General features: G+C 37.0%; 1 protein-coding gene across 6 annotated transcripts in view; it reads right to left on the minus strand.

Annotated features, from left to right (window-relative positions):
• PATJ (PATJ crumbs cell polarity complex component) overlaps window positions 1-20,119 on the minus strand; it is a 361,279-nt gene that overhangs the window by 106,667 nt on the left and 234,493 nt on the right. For all 6 annotated transcript variants that reach the window (XM_043876093.1, XM_043876090.1, XM_043876094.1 and 3 more), the window contains exon 30: window positions 6,231-6,303. In XM_043876093.1, coding sequence (XP_043732028.1) covers window positions 6,231-6,303 — 73 coding nt within the window. The remainder of the gene's footprint in view (window positions 1-6,230; window positions 6,304-20,119) is intronic.

The raw sequence follows: 20,119 nt of genomic DNA on the forward strand, positions 1-20,119 counted from the left end.
CCAAAATAAAATTTAAGTTGGTTTAAATTTTGTCATCATCCCCATATTTCATAAATCCAATACTCCCTTCAAAAAAACCCACAAAATGATTAATTAGTTTCATTGCCAACCACCTAAGTTCACCAATATTTCTTTCTGCAAAGTCATGTTTGCTTGATGTGACAAATTAAATTTCTTTCTCCTATCCCCAGTTTTGACTATATTTTCAAGACTATTCAGAATTCCAGAAAGGCAATACACAATAAAAGATTAAATGGAAATTATGCTAATAGGATTCCCTGGATAATCAACCTCTCCATTCTTTATGAAGTCTGTTCCATCTCACTTAGTATTCAAAAAAGCACAACTTCTGAAACAAAAAGAAAATGAAGGTTCTTTCTTCTATAAAGATATTCTAAAAGATTCTGCCTGCCTTGTGGAGGAATGGAATAAACATCTTGACTCCCAAGCATACATGAGTCCTCGTAACTCTTAGGAGACACCATAGCGGTAACTTCCTAATTGGGTTTCTAACGTCAAGACACTTTTGACTTTGCTATTAGACTAAGCTACCAGGAGTAGAGCCCTGATCAGGCTATTTCATTATTCAAAACACCTTCAACAGCTCCAAGTACCTAATGCTTAACATCCAGTCCTTCTGAGATTTAAATTCAAGCCTCTCTCATTTGACCTCAATTTACTTTTTCAATCCCATCTTCTATTACTCCCTTTCACATACTCATTGTATTCTTCTCCCCTTTCCACACCCTGATTTTTCTTACTTCTGGGCTTTTGTTTGGTGCTGTTCCTACATTCTTATCTAACCATATTCATATTTTAAAATTCAATATATCCATCAGAAATAGCTGTTCTCCTACCAGGAGAACATCTTCTAGTATTCATCTTCTGTGAACTCCTCCTAATACTTTACCTCTTAGGACACCTTGTTTTAGTAACATACATGTATTATTTCCCATGTTAGACTACAAGTTCTTTGAGTCTAGAGACTTGTGCAATTAATTCTTTTATGTTCTACAAATACAAATACCTACAAATACGTAGGTATTTGGCGAGTAATGGCAGAATGAATTGAATCAGTAAGAAGTAAGTATGCAACACTAAAATGAAACATCAAGGATACACTAGAAAAGCCATTCACTTATTCTACAAATATTTATTAAGCAAGTACTACATGCTAAGCACTGAGGATTCGGTGATCAGGAAGACAGTAAGCCTGGCCCTAAAAAAGAATACAATCTAGTGCGGTATTTACAGTCCTACATTATTATAATAAAACATGGCGATAACAAGAGAGGGAAAAGTGACAGAATCCTAGTTGATAAACCCAATTGAGAAATGGGTCCCTCTTTTTCTATATGCTCAAGTGATGTCACATAAAGAAAAATGGGCAATACTTACTTTTTAAATGGATCATGAGTGTTACTTAACTATGAAGGGAGTAAAGATTCCCAAAGGGAACAGTGTGGGATGAAGTTGGTCATAAGAATAGTATTTCATGTTTCTGAGCACTTGTATAACAGGTGCTCTGTTTATTAATCTACGTACATTATTTTATTCATTTTAAGTGATAGAAAACTTGGAAGAGGATTCAAAAAAGTGATTCTCCAAGGATTTATGAATTAATAAGGTCAATGAATGAATAAAGGTTATTAATTAATAAAGAGGAAGTGGGAATGAAACTTAGGTGGAGACAACAGAACTAAAGTATAAGGGGAGGAAATTCAACACATGTATATGTGGAGTGCCCGGCAGGGTCACTCACACCAGGGAGAAAAGAAGGGTGATTAGTGGAGGCAATTAAAGCCTTAATTCTAACCTTGAAACAAAGATTTTGAAATACAGCTCTGATAAGCAAGAAATGGGTATTAAAGATATTTGACCAAGAAGACAAATATAAGAAGAAAAGGAATCCTACATTAAATGTAACTGCTGAAAACCAAAGATGCCGGGGGCTGAGAGTCCTGCTAGAGGCCTGTGCAATCCAAGTGCAGTCACAACTACGGTGAGTTCTTAGTGTGTGCCAAGAATAATGCTAAAAGTTTTGTAAACATTATTCAGCTCTTCTAAGAAATCTAGAAAATTATTACTATCAAATGTCTTTTAAAAGTAAAGAAACACAAGCTTATTGAGCTTAAGGTTCAAGTTCATTCTGCTAGTGAATGTCAAAGCAATGATTAGGGTTCAAATCTATCAACTTCCAAGTATATGTTCTTCATCACTGCTGTATGTACCCCAATAATATTATAACTGCCAAAAGTAGAGCAGCAGAAATGCTAATAATCCCTTACACATGTATAGAGCTGTGTGGATTATAAAATACTTATACCTACACTTAGTACTCAATCCTCATAGCTACCTATTGACACAGGCAGGGAAGGCTATTAATCTGCTTTACAGAAAAAGGCAGACTTTGAGAGGTTAAGTATCTTCATGGAGGTCAGAAGCCCAGCAGATGATTGATAGAGCTGAAACAAGAACCCATGTTTTCTTGTTCAATATTCAACCAGCACTCTTGTTCACTCTGCTAGCACACAGCTGCAGGAAGCGATTTTGTTCTCTGCTATAGTCTTGGTGTCTAGAAAGTCCTTGACACATAACAAGAGCTCAATAAATATTTGTTCAGTAAAAGAACAAATATGAGGTCCCATTAGCATTTAATAAAAGTGCTACTCAATTATGTGGAATTATGATGTCAGGTTCAAATTCACAATCATATGGCTGTACTTCATCTCTTTGGTTAAATGGGCTGGTTCTCTCAACAATACATCAGATATGAATTATGCTTAAGTACTTACTGGAAACAGCTGCAAAGGGAAATGGCACAGTGAGGGGGTACCCGAGTGAAGGGATAAGGAAGTCTTACAGACCAGAGCAGTCCTACACAGTACCTCAGCTTCCACCTGCAGGGTGGGTGTCACTCAGAATTTGGTGACAGTTATCAGAGGCCAAAAGTCCAGAAAGAAACTGAACGTTAATAAAGTTAAATAAATAAATATTTATAAATAAATATAATAAAGAAACAACTCTCTTTATTATATAATTCATTGTGAAAATGCAACACAAGTATCACACAGCATATTCTTTTAGAGAAAAGAATTATTATTTATTAACAAATTTAAATGTCTAATATGATTCATTTTGGAAAATTAAATGCAAATAATGGCACATTCAAATTTAAGAATTGTGATAACGCTCTTGAAACTTAATACTGGTATTATTTATATTTTATACATATTTTTGTCTTTATTCAAAAATGAAACCAATATTTAAAATTTTCAGAATACAAGTGATTTTTCTGACTTATTATTGATTCTGCTATGTGTAAATAAAAGTAAAATGTATTTTTTTTAAACAGGTAATTGAATAATGAGAATAATTTCTGTGGTTAGCACAATTTAAAAAAGGGAAATAGTAGCTAATATTGAATAATGCATTTAAATATTAGAATAAATAGTTCACCTTTATTGAGTGTTTACTTTGCACCATGAGCTGTACTAAATGCTTTATATACGTTACTTCCTTTACTCTTCACAGATCTATGAAGGTTTGGTGGTTACACTCCCAGGGACAGATGAGGAAACTAATGTTGAATAACAGGTGCCTCTGGGCATATGGGTATGCTACATAGCCTCTCTAGACCCCAGTTTCTCCTTCTATAAAGTGGAGATAATAATACTGTCTCTCAGAGGTGTGAATGTAAATAGGACTTGGGACAATGCATTAAGATAGGGTTTAACACAGTAGGTACTATATTCAATCATCCTCTTCTAAGTGGCTGCCCTGTCAGCAGGAAGGCAGCAGAAACCTTTGGGCTGGGAATAAGCTAGAGAAAATACACAGCTAATATTAGAAGTCATTTCTGACAGAAAGAAAACAAAAGAAACCAGAGACGCCAGAAATGGTCCTCTCAAATTAAATGTTGACACCAACACTATACCTTTATTCACTCTGAAATATAGAAGCTGGATCTCATAGTAGCTTTACAATTTGATGACAGACCAGTTTACTTGATCACTGTACTGAGAAAAAGTATGGGCAATAAATGAAAAATTCAGTTCTAAGGGGATGCCATTTTGATGGGAAAATTTGTAACTAACAATATTATAGGAAAAATTATTCTAAAGTACTAACCTCCTCCCATCTAAAAAAAGGACTTAGATGACATTCTGTAAACACAAATGAATTAGGAACTAAGTACTAACATTTATTGGGTAGCTACCATGGGTCGGGAAGATCTGTAATCACTCAAGTTCACCTGTTTAGTGTCACAAGACTGAGTGATTAACACACACACACAACATCCAAAACATTAACAATCAGCTCTCTTGTTTTTGCTTCCAACACCAACACCTCATTGAACTGCTATTAAGTCTTGCCTGGGCTTCTGCTGTCTGTGTGTGTGTCTGCTGCCTAGCGTGTTACTTTTACTTTCCTATAGTCCATTCTCTACCTGGTAGACTGTGTATCAGGTCACCTCACTCCCCTGTTAAAAAATACCCAGTGGCTTCTACTGCACACGGACTAAAACCTGAGCTTCTGACTCTGACCCACCAAACTCCTCTCTCCCTCCCACCTCACATTCCTTCCCTCTCATCCTAGCCCACCACTCCCCAGGCTCCCAATACACCCTCTAGCTCATTCTCACTTGAGAGTTCTTTTTGTTCCCTCTGCAGAGAAAGCTCTTCCTCCTAATTTTTGCATGTCTGGCTCCTTCTTATCATTTTGATTTTGTTTAAATTTCACCTTGTCTATGCAGCTTTCCCTATAACCAATCAAAGTGGTCACAAGCCACATTCCCTATTGTAATTTTAATTATCTGCAAGACACTGAACACTACTGATAATTCTCTAAGTTTATTTATGTATTTGCTAGTTAATCTTCTCATTGGAATGTAAGCTGAAACATGGCAGGGAGCCTTATCTGTTTGATTCATAACTAGCCATTTAATGCCCCCAAGAGTACCTGACATGTAATATACACTCATTGAATACTTGTTGAATGGAAAGAATGAGCATTATATAATCAAATATTTACTAAAAGGGACACTATTCATACAGTTCATTTTGTTATGGAAGCAAAGGAAACAGTATGGAAAGGTACTAAAGTATTAAATAAGTAAATATTAACTTCCTCGAGGAAGTGAGGAAAGGAAAATCAAATTTTCTACCACTGCATTGTTTGATTAGTTATAATAAATATGCATTGTGGGAATTAAAAATAATCAGTTCAGTTCAGTTCAGTCGCTCAGTCATGTCCGACTCTTTGCGACCCCATGATCCACAGCACGCCAGGCCTCCCTGTCCATCACTAACTCCCAGAGTCTACCCAAACCCAAGTCCATTGAGTCGGTGATGCCATCCAACCATCTCATCCTCTGTCGTCCCCTTCTCCTCCTGCCCTCAATCTTTCCCAGCATCAGGGTCTTTTCAAATGAGTCAGCTCTTCGCATCAGGTGGCCTAAGTATTGGAGCTTCATCTTCAACATCAGTCCTTCCAATGAACACCCAGGACCGATCTCCTTTAGAATGGACTAGTTAGATCTCCTTGCAGTCCAAGGGACTCTCAAGAGTCTTCTCCAACACCACAGTTCAAAAGCATCAATTCTTCAGCACTCAGCTTTCTTTATAGTCCAATTCTCACATCCATACATGACTACTGGAAAAACCATAGCCTTGACTAGATGGACCTTTGTTGACAAAGTAATGGCTCTGCTTTTTAATATTAATAAGTAAAAAACAAGAAGAGTATGTAATGTTCTCTTAGCAGGGAATCTCTTAGCTGATTAATCTATATATCTACCTGTCCATCCATCCATCCATCTCTAGAAGCAGATCACTATGTTAGCAATCTTGAAGTATTAGTAATTTCTTCATTAATAGATGAAAGCATTTAAAGACAACCAAAATCATAGTATTAAAGAGTTTTGAAACCATAAAGAAAGGTACAATACAGTCATTAAAAAAGAGAATTTTCTAATAAATTCTGAAATCCTTAATTAGGACAAACTGTATATCTAGAATGAAACTTTAGGAATTTTGAGGAAGGCCGTACTCATCTGATTAGTTCTAATGTCTGTTGTTTTTTTTAACATTGATTTATATTACTTTACAATTATATGCCAAATACCTTGTATTTTAATTAGGGAAACTCCCCAGCTAATAAACTCTGAGTTTGGAATGCCAGATAGTGAAAATCCATGTAATTCATGAGCTAATCAGGAGTTATCTTACCTCAATAGAATTTGGGGAACTTGATGGTAATGGAAAGGGAGTAACAGCCATCTGATTGACTGCATCTTCATTTCTGTAAACGTTAAAATAGGCAGAATCAATACACAGCAAATGCTAAGTTCTTGGCTCAAATTAGAATCATTTCCCCCGTTCTCAGTTGAAAATGCACACACAGCACTACAGAATTTTTAAAAATGTAAATGTACACTGGTTTCAAGCATGCAAAGCCATTAGGCACAAACAGAGATGTATTACTGAAGGGAAACTAAGATACAATGATTAGTGACAAAGAGTGATGATGCTAGAAGTTGGCCAACTTCTGCTTGGTAAGTCAGGTGCTGCAGAGGATACTTTTGGAAAGGTACCAACTCTTTCAACACCGAGGAGTATAAAATTTTTATCTGGGTGGGTGTAACCTCTGGGCCCCATTAATGTCCAGAGCATTTTGTTCTTTGCACTGGAAAGGTTCCCAACCTCCTCACTTGGCTCCTAGCTTTGTTCTGCCATATGAAGGATGATGGGATGTATATGACAGTCCTTACATGGGCAGACTGTGTGAGGAGGAGTAATGGATGGGGAGAACAGAGATCCAGACAGACAATGCTTTGTGGGTTAAATTCATTCTACTCCTCATTACCCTAATTGGAGCAGAGGAGGTGGGAGCTGAAACTTCATTACTGGGGGTCAGGAACAGAACAACTCCTAGAATACCAGTTCTGATGGTTTGGGCTTACTTCCACTACATTACTAGAAATGGTATGTAGGCAGCAGTTCTGTAAGAGATCTATCCTTTACTGTTTATTCACATCACAGGACCAAAATAATTATCTTAAGATTTATGTGAACTTTAGGTTTCACAATATAAAACAAAGAGACTTCTTACTGGTATGTAAAGATCTAAGACTGTTCACAGATCTCCATGTTTGGGGTACATATGATAGCCACTGCCTGACTTAGGAGAGCACTCAAATGCACTTTTCACATTTTATTTTTTATGTCTCACCAATTGGAAAAAGATACATTGGTTGAAGTCATTCCTACTTTGAGGCTTTAATCACATCACTGCCTTTACCTGAAATGCCTTTCTTTATATTAAATTTATACCCTACTTATCCTTCTCAATAATCTCAACTGTGTTTATTTCCCTTAATTAAAAGACTATATATTGATGTCTTCCAAATTCACATTTAGCTTGGATATTTTTCTGTACCTAGGATCTGCAAACCCAACACCTACTTTATATTCCACTAGAGGTCTTAGAAACATTTTAAATAAAACAGAGTTCTTTAACCCACTCAGTTCCCAAAGGGTTCCATAGTCAACTTCCTCCCCACCTTAGTAAATATCAACAACATTCACCCAGTTGTTTAACCAGGAACCAAGTCATTCTTGAACACTCTCACCCCTCAACTGTATATCCAATCCATCAAGATGTCTTATTGATTCAACCTTTAAAATGTATCTTGAATGTTTACATTTCTTTCCATCCCATCCTAGTACAAGTTAACATCATTTCTTTTCTGAATTAGAGCAAAAACCTGCTATTTGGTCTCCCTACTTATACTCTTCATCCTCTGTCCATTCTTCACCCAGTAGTTATTACGGTTCTAAAATATAAATCTGATTATATTTCTACCCCCTGCTTACGATCTCCCTACGATTCCCTAATGCATGAGAATCAAGTCCAAAATTGTTAGGGAACTTATCAGGCCTTGAGGGATCTGGCCCCAGCCCCCACCTTTGAACTTGTCTTGTTCTCACTTCTCCTTCCTCACTCTGCTCAAACCCAGCTACACAGGCCTTCTTTCCATTTCTCAGTTGAGCCAAGCTCCATATACCTCAGGCCTTTTCTATTCTTCTTTTTTGTTCTGAATGCTTGGTGCCCAAATCCTTTGTCTGATTTTTTTTTTTCTCTTTCATAGGTCACAGTAAATGTAATTTCTGGAAACAAGCATTCCATGACTTCCACTATATGCTTGTAGCACCTATCTATAATCTTAGATCTGTTTACTTTCACAGTTTACTTAACTGATTTGTATGCACATTCGTTTCAAATCTGTCTTCCCCTTAGATGGTAAACGCTCCAAGGACAGGACTCATATCCTTCCTACTATTACATCATCTAAGGCAAATACAGTGCCTGGCAAACTGTCTGTACAGTAAGTTCCCTATATGTAAATGAGTTCTGTTCTGAGGACAAATTAAGTTCAATTTGTTTTTAAGTTCAACAAAGCCTAGGTACCCAACTAACATAATTGGTTATATAACACTGTATTGTAATAGGTTTATAATACTTTTCACAAAAATGCTACATTAAAAAAACCACAAAAATAAAGAAAATACCTTTAATCTTACAGTATAGTACCTAGAAAAGTACAGTAATACAGTACAATAGCTGCCATACAGGGGCTGGCATCAAGTGAACAGGCAAGAGCTAGAGGAGGGAGAGGAGATGGGAGATGGTCAAGCTGAAGGATCATCAGCAATAGGAGACAAAGGGCAAGTTGCAGTTTCACTCACAGCTGACTGTGATGGAAAGCATATTTACATCTTTGAAAGTTCGCAACTTAAAGATTCTTATGTAGGGGACTTACGAAACACAGTTATTTTAAGGAACTTCCCTAGTGGTCAAGTGGATAACACTGCACTCCCAGTGAAGGAGGCCCAGTTTGATCCTGGGAACTAAGATGCCAAATATTGCAAATAAGCTGGCATGATGCAGCTAATGAGCCTGCCAGAGAAAGCCCATGCACTGTAACTAGAGAAGCTTGTGCACCACAATGAAGACCCAGTGCAGCCAAAATAAATAATGTAACGATCACTCACTTCAATAAGGAGACGGAAGTAGTTTCAGTTCTAGAACTACCACTGACCTTAGGATTTTGGGGAAATCACTTCTAAGAAAATCAGTTTCCTGATCTCTTAAGTACGTAGGTTGAACTGTAAAACTTCTACGCTGATAAAAATTCTTTTGGAATAAGGCAGAACATAAATAGAGATGAGGTCTAGGTCCCATTTCTTGCTTTCAGTCAGTCAGTCAGTTCAGTCACTCAGTCATGTCCGACTCTTTGCAACCCCATGGACTACAACACGCCAGGCCTCGCTGTTCATCACCACCTACTGGAATTTACTCAAACTCATGTCCATTGAGTTGGGCTTTAACCTTTTAAAATTCTTGAATTATCTAGCACACGAGCCAAATGAAAGCAAAAGGGAGAAAACTAAAATCACAAAGTGACACAGAGCATGGAGAATATATCTATTTCTTCTGACAGCATTATAGATGCCTTAAGCATGCACTATTATGTTAAGAGACGGCTGTTGTTTTCCAGGGAGTACAATCCATTCCTCAGCAGTTTTCTCATACACAGAAGAAGCAATCAGTTACCCCTGGGTAAGTAAAAGCATTTTCCTAGAGGTAATTTCCTTTCCCACTCAGTTTCCCCCATGGAATAACACAATAGAGCTCAGCTCTAGCTTAGAACTGAAAGCCAACAGGACATGTCTGCTCCAGATTCAGAGCCCATGGGGCAGAGTGTATTTGGCAGTAATTAAGCAGATGGCCTTTCATATCTCTTTCAAAGGTTACAGGCATTAAAAATATAGCTGCACATAAGTTTTTATTGAGAAATAATGATTAACTGGACCAAGTTATCACTTCATAATTTAATAATTTCCCCCCAAATAGTATGACTTCAATGGCTTTTAAAGTCCATATTAATTTTTTTAAACCTCACAGAATAGAAAACTTCAGTGGAGAGAAGAAAGCTGCTATAAGAAGTTACAGTTCATAATCCCTCATAATCCACTCACAAGTGAGTGTTCACAGACATTGTTATCAAGGCAGCGATTTTTTTCAGTTGGAGTATAATTCCTTTGTGTGTGTTGGTCGCTTAGTCGTGTCTGACTCTTTGCGATCCTATGGACTGTGGCCCACCAGGCCCCTCTGTCCATGGGATTCTCTAGGCAAGAATACTGGAGAAGGTTGCCATACCCTCCTCCAGGGGATCTTCCCCACCCAGAGATGGAACCCACGTCTCCTGCATTGCGGACAGGTTCTTTACCATCTGAGCCATAGGGAAGTCCCTAATAATAGTAATTGCTTTACAATGTTGTATTAGTTTTTGCTGTACAACAATGCAAATCAGCTATATACGTGTGTGTGCATGTATATACACATCCTTATATCCCCTCCCTCTAGAGCCTCCCTCCCACTGTCCCCATCTCATCCCTCTATGTCATCACAGCGCACTGAGCTGAGCTCCCTGTTCTACGCAGCAGCTTCCCACTAGCTAGCTATTTTACACATGGCAGTGTATTCACGTCACTCCCATGCTCTCAATTCATCCCACCCTCTCCCTCTCCCTCTGGTGTCCACAAATCTGTTCTCTGTGTCTGCGTCTCTGTTCCTGCCCTGCCAATAGGTTCATCAGTACCATTTTTCTGGATTCCATTTATATGTATTAATATATGATATTTGTTTCTCTCTTTCTGACTTACTTCACTCTGCATGACAGACAAGACAACAATTTTAAAGGGAAAGAAATGGGAAGAGGGAAACTAAAGGAGAGAAAGCAGTGATTCTTCACAAGGGCAGTTAGCCTGAAAGATTTCTGGGGATCCTCTGACCTCTCATAGTCCATGATTCACACGAAATGAAATCTGTTTGCTTCATAATTAACTTTTCATTTCCAGTATAATCAACACAAATTTCTTACATCTTGGTGCCCCATACAGCACACAATCAGAAACTGTAGTTGAAATTATTTGCTGGTATTTGCATTTATTTATTTTGCAAGACTTGTATCTTTTTAAAAGTCTATTTTATTGAAGCATAGTTGATTTACAATGTTGTATGAATTTCTATTACAAAGCAAAATCATACAGTTATATGAATATGGTTATGCATAGAGGTTCCTCAAAAACTAAAAACAGAGTTGCCATATAATCCCGCAATCCCACTCAAGGGCATATATCCAGAGGGGAGAGTATATATATGTATATAGATAAAATATAGATATATACATCCTTTTTCATCTTCTTTTCTATTATGATATTATTCTATGATATCATTTCTATTATCATAGAATATTGAATATAGTTCCTTGTGCTATATATTAGGACTTGATTGTTTATCTATTCTCTATATAATACCTTGCATCTGTGAATCCGAAATTCCCAATCCCTCTCTCTCCAAAGCCCTCTCCCCTTGGCCACCACAAGTCTGTTCTCTGTGTCTGTGAGTCTGTTTCTGCTTTGTAGATTAAGTTCATTTGAGTTATATTTTAGATTCCACATATAAGTGACCTCAGTGTGGTATTTGTCTTTTTCTTTTTGACTTCATTTAGAATGTAATCTCTAGGTCCATCCATGTTGTTGCAAATGACATTATTTCATCCTTTTTGATGCCTAATATTCCATTGTATAAATGTTCTTTATCCACTTATCTATGAATGGATATTTAGGTTGTTTCCATGTCTTAGCTATTGTAAGTAGTGCTACAATGAACACTGAGGTGCATTCATCTTTTTGAATTATAGTTTTCTCTGGATACATGCCCAGGAGTGGGATTGCAGGGTCATATAGCAACTCTATTTTTAGTTTTTTGAGGAACTTCCATTCTGTTTTCCATAGCAGCTACACCAATTTACATTCCCTGTTGAGGATGTAACAGCTGTTGGCAGACAGATAGTGGACTTCTATCATGGATAAAAGTGAGATTTCCAAGGTATGGAAGCCTATATAGGTATGTCCTTATCACTGGACTTGCCAAGCTCTATTAAAATTATTTGTGCTATTCTCTCTCCTTTTTAAACACAGAGATAGGATCTTATTTCTTTATGTCCTCTGCTTGTAGCAGAATACCTAGGAGAGGGTAAGTATACTATAAAAGTCTGTTGAGTAAAAGAGGTCTTAACAAGCAGGAAAAGATAGGAAGCAGAACTGTCAAAGGTGTGTCCTATGCTTTCCAAGTTTCTTCACCAATTAGTGATGATGTGCTGGCTGCAGTCAGCCAGCAATTGGTACTTACCAAATTAATGAACATTTCTTGGGGTGTCTGCCCAACTCACAGTGATTCCATGGATGGTCTATACCGTGTAACACTAACAGTTGGCCTCACCTTCAGTGGATTTAAGGAGCAGATATCTGTCTCATTTTAAGCAGATCAGATTCTTCCTCCCAGGGACTGAAAATTTAGAAGAGACTCAAAGAGACTCAAGAGTGTGGTATTGAGACAACACCAATGGAGATAGTCAAGACTAAACAATGAGGTTAGAAGTTCCTTCTGGTGATGTCTTGGGAGTTGCCCTGGTTCCTTCTCTTCAGTCTCAGCTGCATGACTTATTCTTAAGAGTGCACAAGATATCCTTGTATTCTTACAATACATTCTCCTTTTAATTTAAGCTGGATAGAGTTTAATTGATTGCAGCTCAACAATATAGCTCTGAATTTATTTTGAATATAGTCTTTGGTTTATTTAACAAATATTTATGCTATGAAAACAAAGATGAATAAAACATGATTCCTACCTTTGATGATGTTAGCAATTAGTGAGGAACACAGCTAAGTAAACAGACAATTACGACAGTGGAATTTCTATCTAGGAACTATCAATGTAGTTTTTCTCCAAAAGGATACTAGGAACATACCCAATTCAGTTTTTTGTTTGCAGAATATATTTATATTTATGACAAAGACATATTCCGGATCCTGATTTCAATTCAATGCTGTTATAAAATACATTCATATTGGTAAAAATCATGCAACATGTATTGGGCAGAATTCTAAGAGGTCTCCCAAGACTCCTGCCTTCTGGCTTACAGGTTGTAAACAGGATGAATTTCCCTTCCATGATTAGGTTACATTACATAGCACTGATGACCTTAAGACAAAGGCAGATTACCATGTTGGGCAAGACCTCATCACATGTCCCCTTTAAATCTAGAAATTTCACTTCTTAGAGCCTCATTGTCTTGATCTCTAAAGTTAGTAGGTTGACCTACAAGAATTCTAAGGAATGTCAGGAGGTCGGAGATAGACAGTCAGAGATTACAAGTATCATCTCTGGCTTGAGGATAAAAGCGAGCTCATGGGAAATAATGCAAATGGCCTTTAAAAACTAAGAGAAATCTCCAACTAAGAACCAATAAGGAACCTCCATACTGTACCAAAACCTGATCTAAAAGGATATGCGTGGGTGAATGCTAAGTTGCTTCAGTCATGTCCGACTATTTGTGACCGAGTGGACTGTAGCCCGCCAGGCTCCTCTGTCCAAGGGATTCTCCAGGCAAGAATACTGGAGTGGGGGAAGGATATATAGGCACCCCATTGTTGACTACAGCACTGTTTACAATAGCCAAGACATGGAAGCAACCTAAATGTCAACTGACAGAGGGATGGATAAAGAAAATGTAGTACATGTATACAACAGAGTATTACTCAGCTATTAAAAAGAATGAAATAAGGCCATTTGCAGCAACATGGATGGACCCACAGGTTGTCATATTGAGAGAAGTCAGTCAGAGAGAGAAGGAGAAATATTGTATGATATCCCTTATATGTGGAATCTAAAAAGAAATGATACAAATGAACTTACAAAACAGAAAGAGACTCACAGACTTAGAGAATGAACTTATGGTTGCAGGGGGAATGAACAGGGGGAAGGGATAGTTGGGAGTTTGGGATGGACATGTATACACTGCTATGTCCATTTTAGGATAACCAACAAGCAAGTACAAGGGGAAAATGTGGGAGCAGTGACAGATTTTCTTTTCTTGGGTTCCAAAATCATTGCAGACAGTGACTGCAACCATGAAATTAAAAGATGTTTGCTCCTTGGAAGAAAAACTATGACAAACTTAGCATATTAAAAAGTAGAGACATCCCTTTTCTAACAAAGGTCTGTATAGTCAAAGTTATGGTTTTTTTCTGTCAGGTACAGAAGTGAACACTGGACAATAAAGAAGACTAAGTACCAAAAAATTGATGCTTTCAAATTGTGGTGCAAAAGAAGACTCTTGAGAGTCTCTTGGACTGCAAGGAGATCAAATCAGTCAATACTAAAGGTAATGAACCCTGAATATTCACTGGAAGGACTGATGCTGAAACTTAAGTTCCAATACTTTGTCCACCTAATGCAATGAGCCGATTCATTGGAAAAGACATCCTTGATGCTGGAAAAGATTGAAGGCAAAAGGAGAAGAGGGTGGGGAGAGAATGAGATGGTTAGATAGCTTCAGTGACTCAAAGGACATGAGTTTGAGCAGACTCCAGGAGATAGTGAAGGACCGGGGAGCCTGGCATGTTGCAGTCCATAGGGTCAAAAAGAACCATGGCAACTGAAGAACAAAAACAAGGACAAGCACAGGGAACTCTAGCCAATGTTATATGGCAGGCTGGATGAAAGGGGTGTTTGGGGGTGAATGGACACATGTATAATAGTAGTAGTAGTAGTAGATGCTGAGTTGTGTCTGACTCTTTGTGACCCCACAGACTATAGCCCACCAGGTTCTTCTGTCCATGGGTTTTCCCAGACAAGAATACTGGAGTGGGTTGCCATTTCCTTCTCCAGGATACATGTATACATATGACTAAAACTATCACAACATAATTAATTGATTATACCCCAAGACAAAACAAAAAGTTTAGAAGGAAAAAAAAAAAAAAAGAGCCAACAAGGAAATAAACTTAACAAGAATGAGCCTGGAAGTGAAATTTTCCCCAAGGCTCCAGAAGAGAAGTCAATCTAGCCAACATCTTGATTTCTGCTTTGTGATATGTTAAATAGAGAGCCCAACCCGTCCATGTCAGACTTCTGACCTACTGAACTAACAGATAATAAATATGTGTTGGTCTAAGCCATTAAATTTGTGGTAGTTTGTTATACAAAGAGAAAAGTAATACATAGCAAAATGTATTGATTTGGAAGACATGATCACCAGAAGCATAACTTTTGAGTTCTTACCATGTACCACTGTTTTAATCATTTTTATATTTTAACTCATTTAACCTTCATAACAGCTCTATGTAGTAGTTACAATTATTTTCTTCACTTTACACAGAGATTAAGCTACCTGACCAAAGTCACAAAGCTAATAAATAGCAAGCTGAGACTAAAATCCAGCTATCTGGTTTCAAAACCTACTCTCTTAACTATTGTATTACAGTGTTTCCTATTTCAATAGCTTGACCCAAAGCACAAATATCTTCTTCTCTCATATATCCAAGCTATTATCCCCAGATCTACCTTGGGGAAAAGTTCTACTGGGTCATAATTTACTCATAAATTTATTTCGCAATTTTTCCCAAGATGAAGATGCAGTGCAGAGCTCTAAGTTTGTTAACTCTGACTTGATCAACTTTTCATACTTAAGTTTGGAGTGTCACATCTACATTACCCATCCCTCATATAAACATAATGACTATAAAATGCTTTGAAATATTCATTGTGCCTGACAGTGCTGGTCGGGTAGTGAACAGTACAATGGAGCATAATTCTCCCAGTACTCTCCTGTGATAGTAATTAGGGATATTCATAAATCCTCTGGCTCGTGTTTTTCTTCACCTTTAAAGTTGAACCAGTACTTGATTAACTATGTTTGCTTTTCTGCCCTGGTGATTATGGAAACACAAGCTGAGATGGAACTTCTGTTGCCTGGGTACCTGAAGGACCATAGTGAACAGAGAAGCCTCCTTGCTGAGCCCCGGAGGACATGTAACATGAGAAAGAAATAAATCTTTGTTGTTTTAAGCCACTGAGATTTGGGCTGTTAGTTACTGAAGCATAACTGAGTCTATCCTGACTCAAATATGTTCTAAACTAGTTTATTCTATAACTTTTTTCCCCAAAAATTATGCTTATACTTTAATCAGAATAGCTAAAAACTGGAAACAACCTAAATATCCACCTTTAGGAGAATGGATCATCAAATTGTGGTATATTCACAGATTGGGGTAATATTCCTCAATAATTTAAGGAACTATTGATATACATGACAACAAGGATAAATCTTTTAAAAATTATATAACATGAAAGAAACCAGACACAAAATAATAGATGCTGTTCGATTTTTTTACATGAAGCTCAAGAAAAGTTAAAACTAATCTTTGGTGACAGAAATCAGAAGTGTTAGTTCTGGGGGAAGAAACTAACTGGAAAGGAGCACCAGGAAACTTGCCAGGGTGAATGAATTTCTTATATTTTTGTTTTGGGTGATGGCTACATAGGCATATATTTTATATTATCAAAAACTCAACAAACTGAACACTTAAAATCTATTGCATTGAGTAGAAATTACATCCCAGTTAAAAAATGTATTCAGGATTATCTATAGTGTAAACAACTAGGTGTTATTCTGGAAAGAATCCAGTCCTAAGGACACCTAGGTAAATGTACAGTTCTATCTTCAGTTCTATCAGTAAGACATAAACAATATACTAAGCAACTTTTTAAAAATCTTACTTCTTAATCTATAAAATTAGGATAATATATTCTAATAGAATTGAGATAATATGTCATAACACTAAAGTTTAGTAACAATGTTGTTGTTCTTGTTTAGTCACTAACTCATGTCCAGCTCTTTGTGACCCCATGGACTGTAGCCTGCCAGGCTCCTCTGTCCACAGGATTTCCCAGGAAAAGAATATTGGAGTGGGTTGTCATTTCCTTCTCCAGGGGATCTTCCTAACCCAGTGTTTGAACCTTATCTCATAGTAACAATAGTTTACATTCAATGTTTTATGATATAGATTTAAGTTTCAGATTCTTACATCCAGGAGCAAAGTTCTCAGTTACTTTTAATTCATTTAACCATCAACCCTTATACCCAAAGAAATTATCAAGTCTAAAGGATTCATTCTAAAGATTTCATTCTTTTTTTCCTCTTTTCTTCTGATCCTATGTCACCATTCTAGTTCAAGTACTTTTCACATTAACAACAGTGTCCCTGCTGGTTTCCTTGTTCTGCTTCCTCTGTATCTCAGTCAATCCAACTCACTCCCTTCTTAACTGTGAAAACCCCTCTGTGCCACCAAGCCTGCAAATACACTGTGAATAACCCGAGAGCATAGAGTTCCCTCTTTTGGTGTTTGTTTTGCTTGATGTATAGTTATTTATGTGCATGTCTTATATAGTACTTGAGACACAGTAGGTACTCAATGACTACTTAAATTTGCTCATGCAGTTTGGACTTTTTTTTTCTATGTAAATCTTCTCAGGCAGCATTAACTAGCTCTTGCTGTACCCACTTCTACAATAGTAATTTCTCTCTCTTCTGAATGTCTAAACTGTTTACATGGGTTTTCTCAGCAACTTTTTTCTGTTCTTCTAACAATACCTCACTGCATTCTTATAAGCATACACATGTCACATTCAGAGATTTGTTGATAAAACCCTTTATGTTTATATCTTATCCCTCAAAGTTGTAGTCATAATTAAATTGTAGTAAGAGATTTCAATAACATTCTATTTGAAGCATCAATCCAGCAAACATTGACTAATGCCTTAGGATTAAATATGAAATTCTCTCTCTGACATAAACTCTAAAAGAATGCTACAAATTGCAGTTAAAAGAAAGATTAATGAGATATGAAGAGAATGTATTTATCCTTCAGGAAAGGACACTGAGCCTATGAAAAAAATTTCCGAATGATGAAATAAAGACATCTGATGTAATGAGCTGTATGTGCCTGCTTGTGTTTGTAGAATTCCATGACTTTCAATTTATTAGGGTCTGAGATATCCCCAAAGAGCAATATTCCTTCTTTTAAAAGTGAAAGTGTCTTACATTGTTGGTGGGAATGCAAATTAGTACAGCCACTATGGAAAACAGTGTGGAGACTCCTTAAAAAACTGTAAATAGAACTGCCATATGACCCAGCAATCCTACTCCTGGGCATACACACCGAGGAAGCCAGAACTGAAAGAGACACGTGTACCCCAATGTTCATCGCAGCACTGTTTATAATAGCCAGGACATGGAAGCAACCTTGATGCCCATCAGCAGATGAATGGATAAGAAAGCTATGGTATATATACACAATGGAATATTACTCAGCCATTAAAAAGAGTACATTTGAATCAGTTCTAATGAGATGGATGAAACTGGAGCCCATTATACAGAGTGAAGTAAGCCAGAAAGATAAACACCAATAGAGTATACTAACGCATATATATGGAATTTAGAAAGATGGTAACAATAACCCTATATGCAAGACAGAAAAAGAAACACAAATGTATAGAACAGACTTTGGACTCTATGGGAGAAGGCAAGGGTGGGATGATCTGAGAGAAGAGCATTGAAACATGTATGTTATCAAGTGTGAAACAGATCGCCAGTCCAGGTTGGATGCATGAGACAAGTGCTCAGGGCTGGTGCACTGGGATGACCCAGAGGGATGGGATGGGGAGGGAGGTGGGAGGGGGGTTCAGGATGGGGAACACATGTAAATAAATCCATGGCTGATTCATGTCAATGTATGGCAAAAACCACTACAATATTGTAAAGTAATTAACCTCCAACTAATAAAAAATAAAGGAAAAAAAAGAATAAAAGTGAAAGTGTGTTCCATCCTAAAATGTATATGGAATAGCCAAAACAATCTTGAAAAAGAAGAACAAAGTTGGAGGTCTCATCCTTTCTAATTTCACAATATATTACAATGCTATAATAATCAAAACAGTGTAGTACTGGCTTAAGAACAAATGCATAAACCAATGGAATATAATAGGAAGCCCTGAAATAAATCCTCAGTGTAGGGTCAAATGATTCCAACAAGGGCACCAAGATTATTCAATGGGAGAACGGATGATCTTTTCAACAAATGGTACAGGGAATCCTGGATATCCACATGCAAAAGAATGAAGTTGGATTATTCCCCTATAGCATATACAAAATTAACTCAAAATGGATCAAAGACCTAAACATAAGAGCTAAAATTATAAAACTGTTACAAGAAAACATAGGGAAATTCATGACATTGGATTTGGCAATGGATCTGACACCAAAAGCCCAAGCAATAGCAAATAGATAAATTGGACTACATTAACATGAAATACTCAGTGGATCAACAGAGTGAAAAAGACAATCTATGGAATGAGAGAAAACTTTTGCAAATCATATATCTGATGATGAGTTCATATCTAGAATACATAAAAGAATTCCTAAACTCACCAACAAAACAACCTGACTAAAAGACAGGCAATGACTTGAAAAGATATCTCTCCAAAGAAGACATCATACCCAACTACTATGAAAAAAAAAGAAAGAAAGAAAGAAAAAAGAAAGAAAAAAAAAAAAAGAAAGAAAGAAAATAGTAAGAGCTGGTGAGGCTGTAGAGAAACTGGAACCCTTGCCTACTGTCAGTAGCAATGTAGTACGGTGCAGTTGCTATGGGAAATAAAGTAGTTCTTCAAAAAATTAAAAATAGAATTGTCATATAATTCAGCAATTTCATTTCTGGATATATATGGAAAAGAACTGAGGATAGAGTCTCAAACAGACATCTGTATACTCATGTTCATAGTACTATTATTCACAATAGTTAAAAAGTAGAAGCAACCCAAGTGTTTTTCAACAGATGAATGGACAAACATACAATGGAACATCATTCAGTTTTAAAAAAGGAAGACAATTCCGACATATGCTGCAACATGGATGAACCTTGAAAACATTGCGATAAGTGAAATAAGCCAGTAGCAAAATGATAAATACCGTATGGGTCCACTTTTATAAGGTATCCAGTATAGTTAAATTCGGAAAGCAGAAAGACAGTTGCCAGGAGGTGGGGGGAAGGAGAGAATGGGGTGTTATCTGTCAATGGGTATGGAGTTTCAGTTTTGCAAGGTATAAACAGTTTTGTAGATAGATGGTGGTGATGATTGTACAATA

Source organism: Cervus elaphus, chromosome 20, assembly GCF_910594005.1.
Source record: "Cervus elaphus chromosome 20, mCerEla1.1, whole genome shotgun sequence".
NCBI classification, from domain to species: Eukaryota; Metazoa; Chordata; class Mammalia; order Artiodactyla; family Cervidae; genus Cervus; species Cervus elaphus.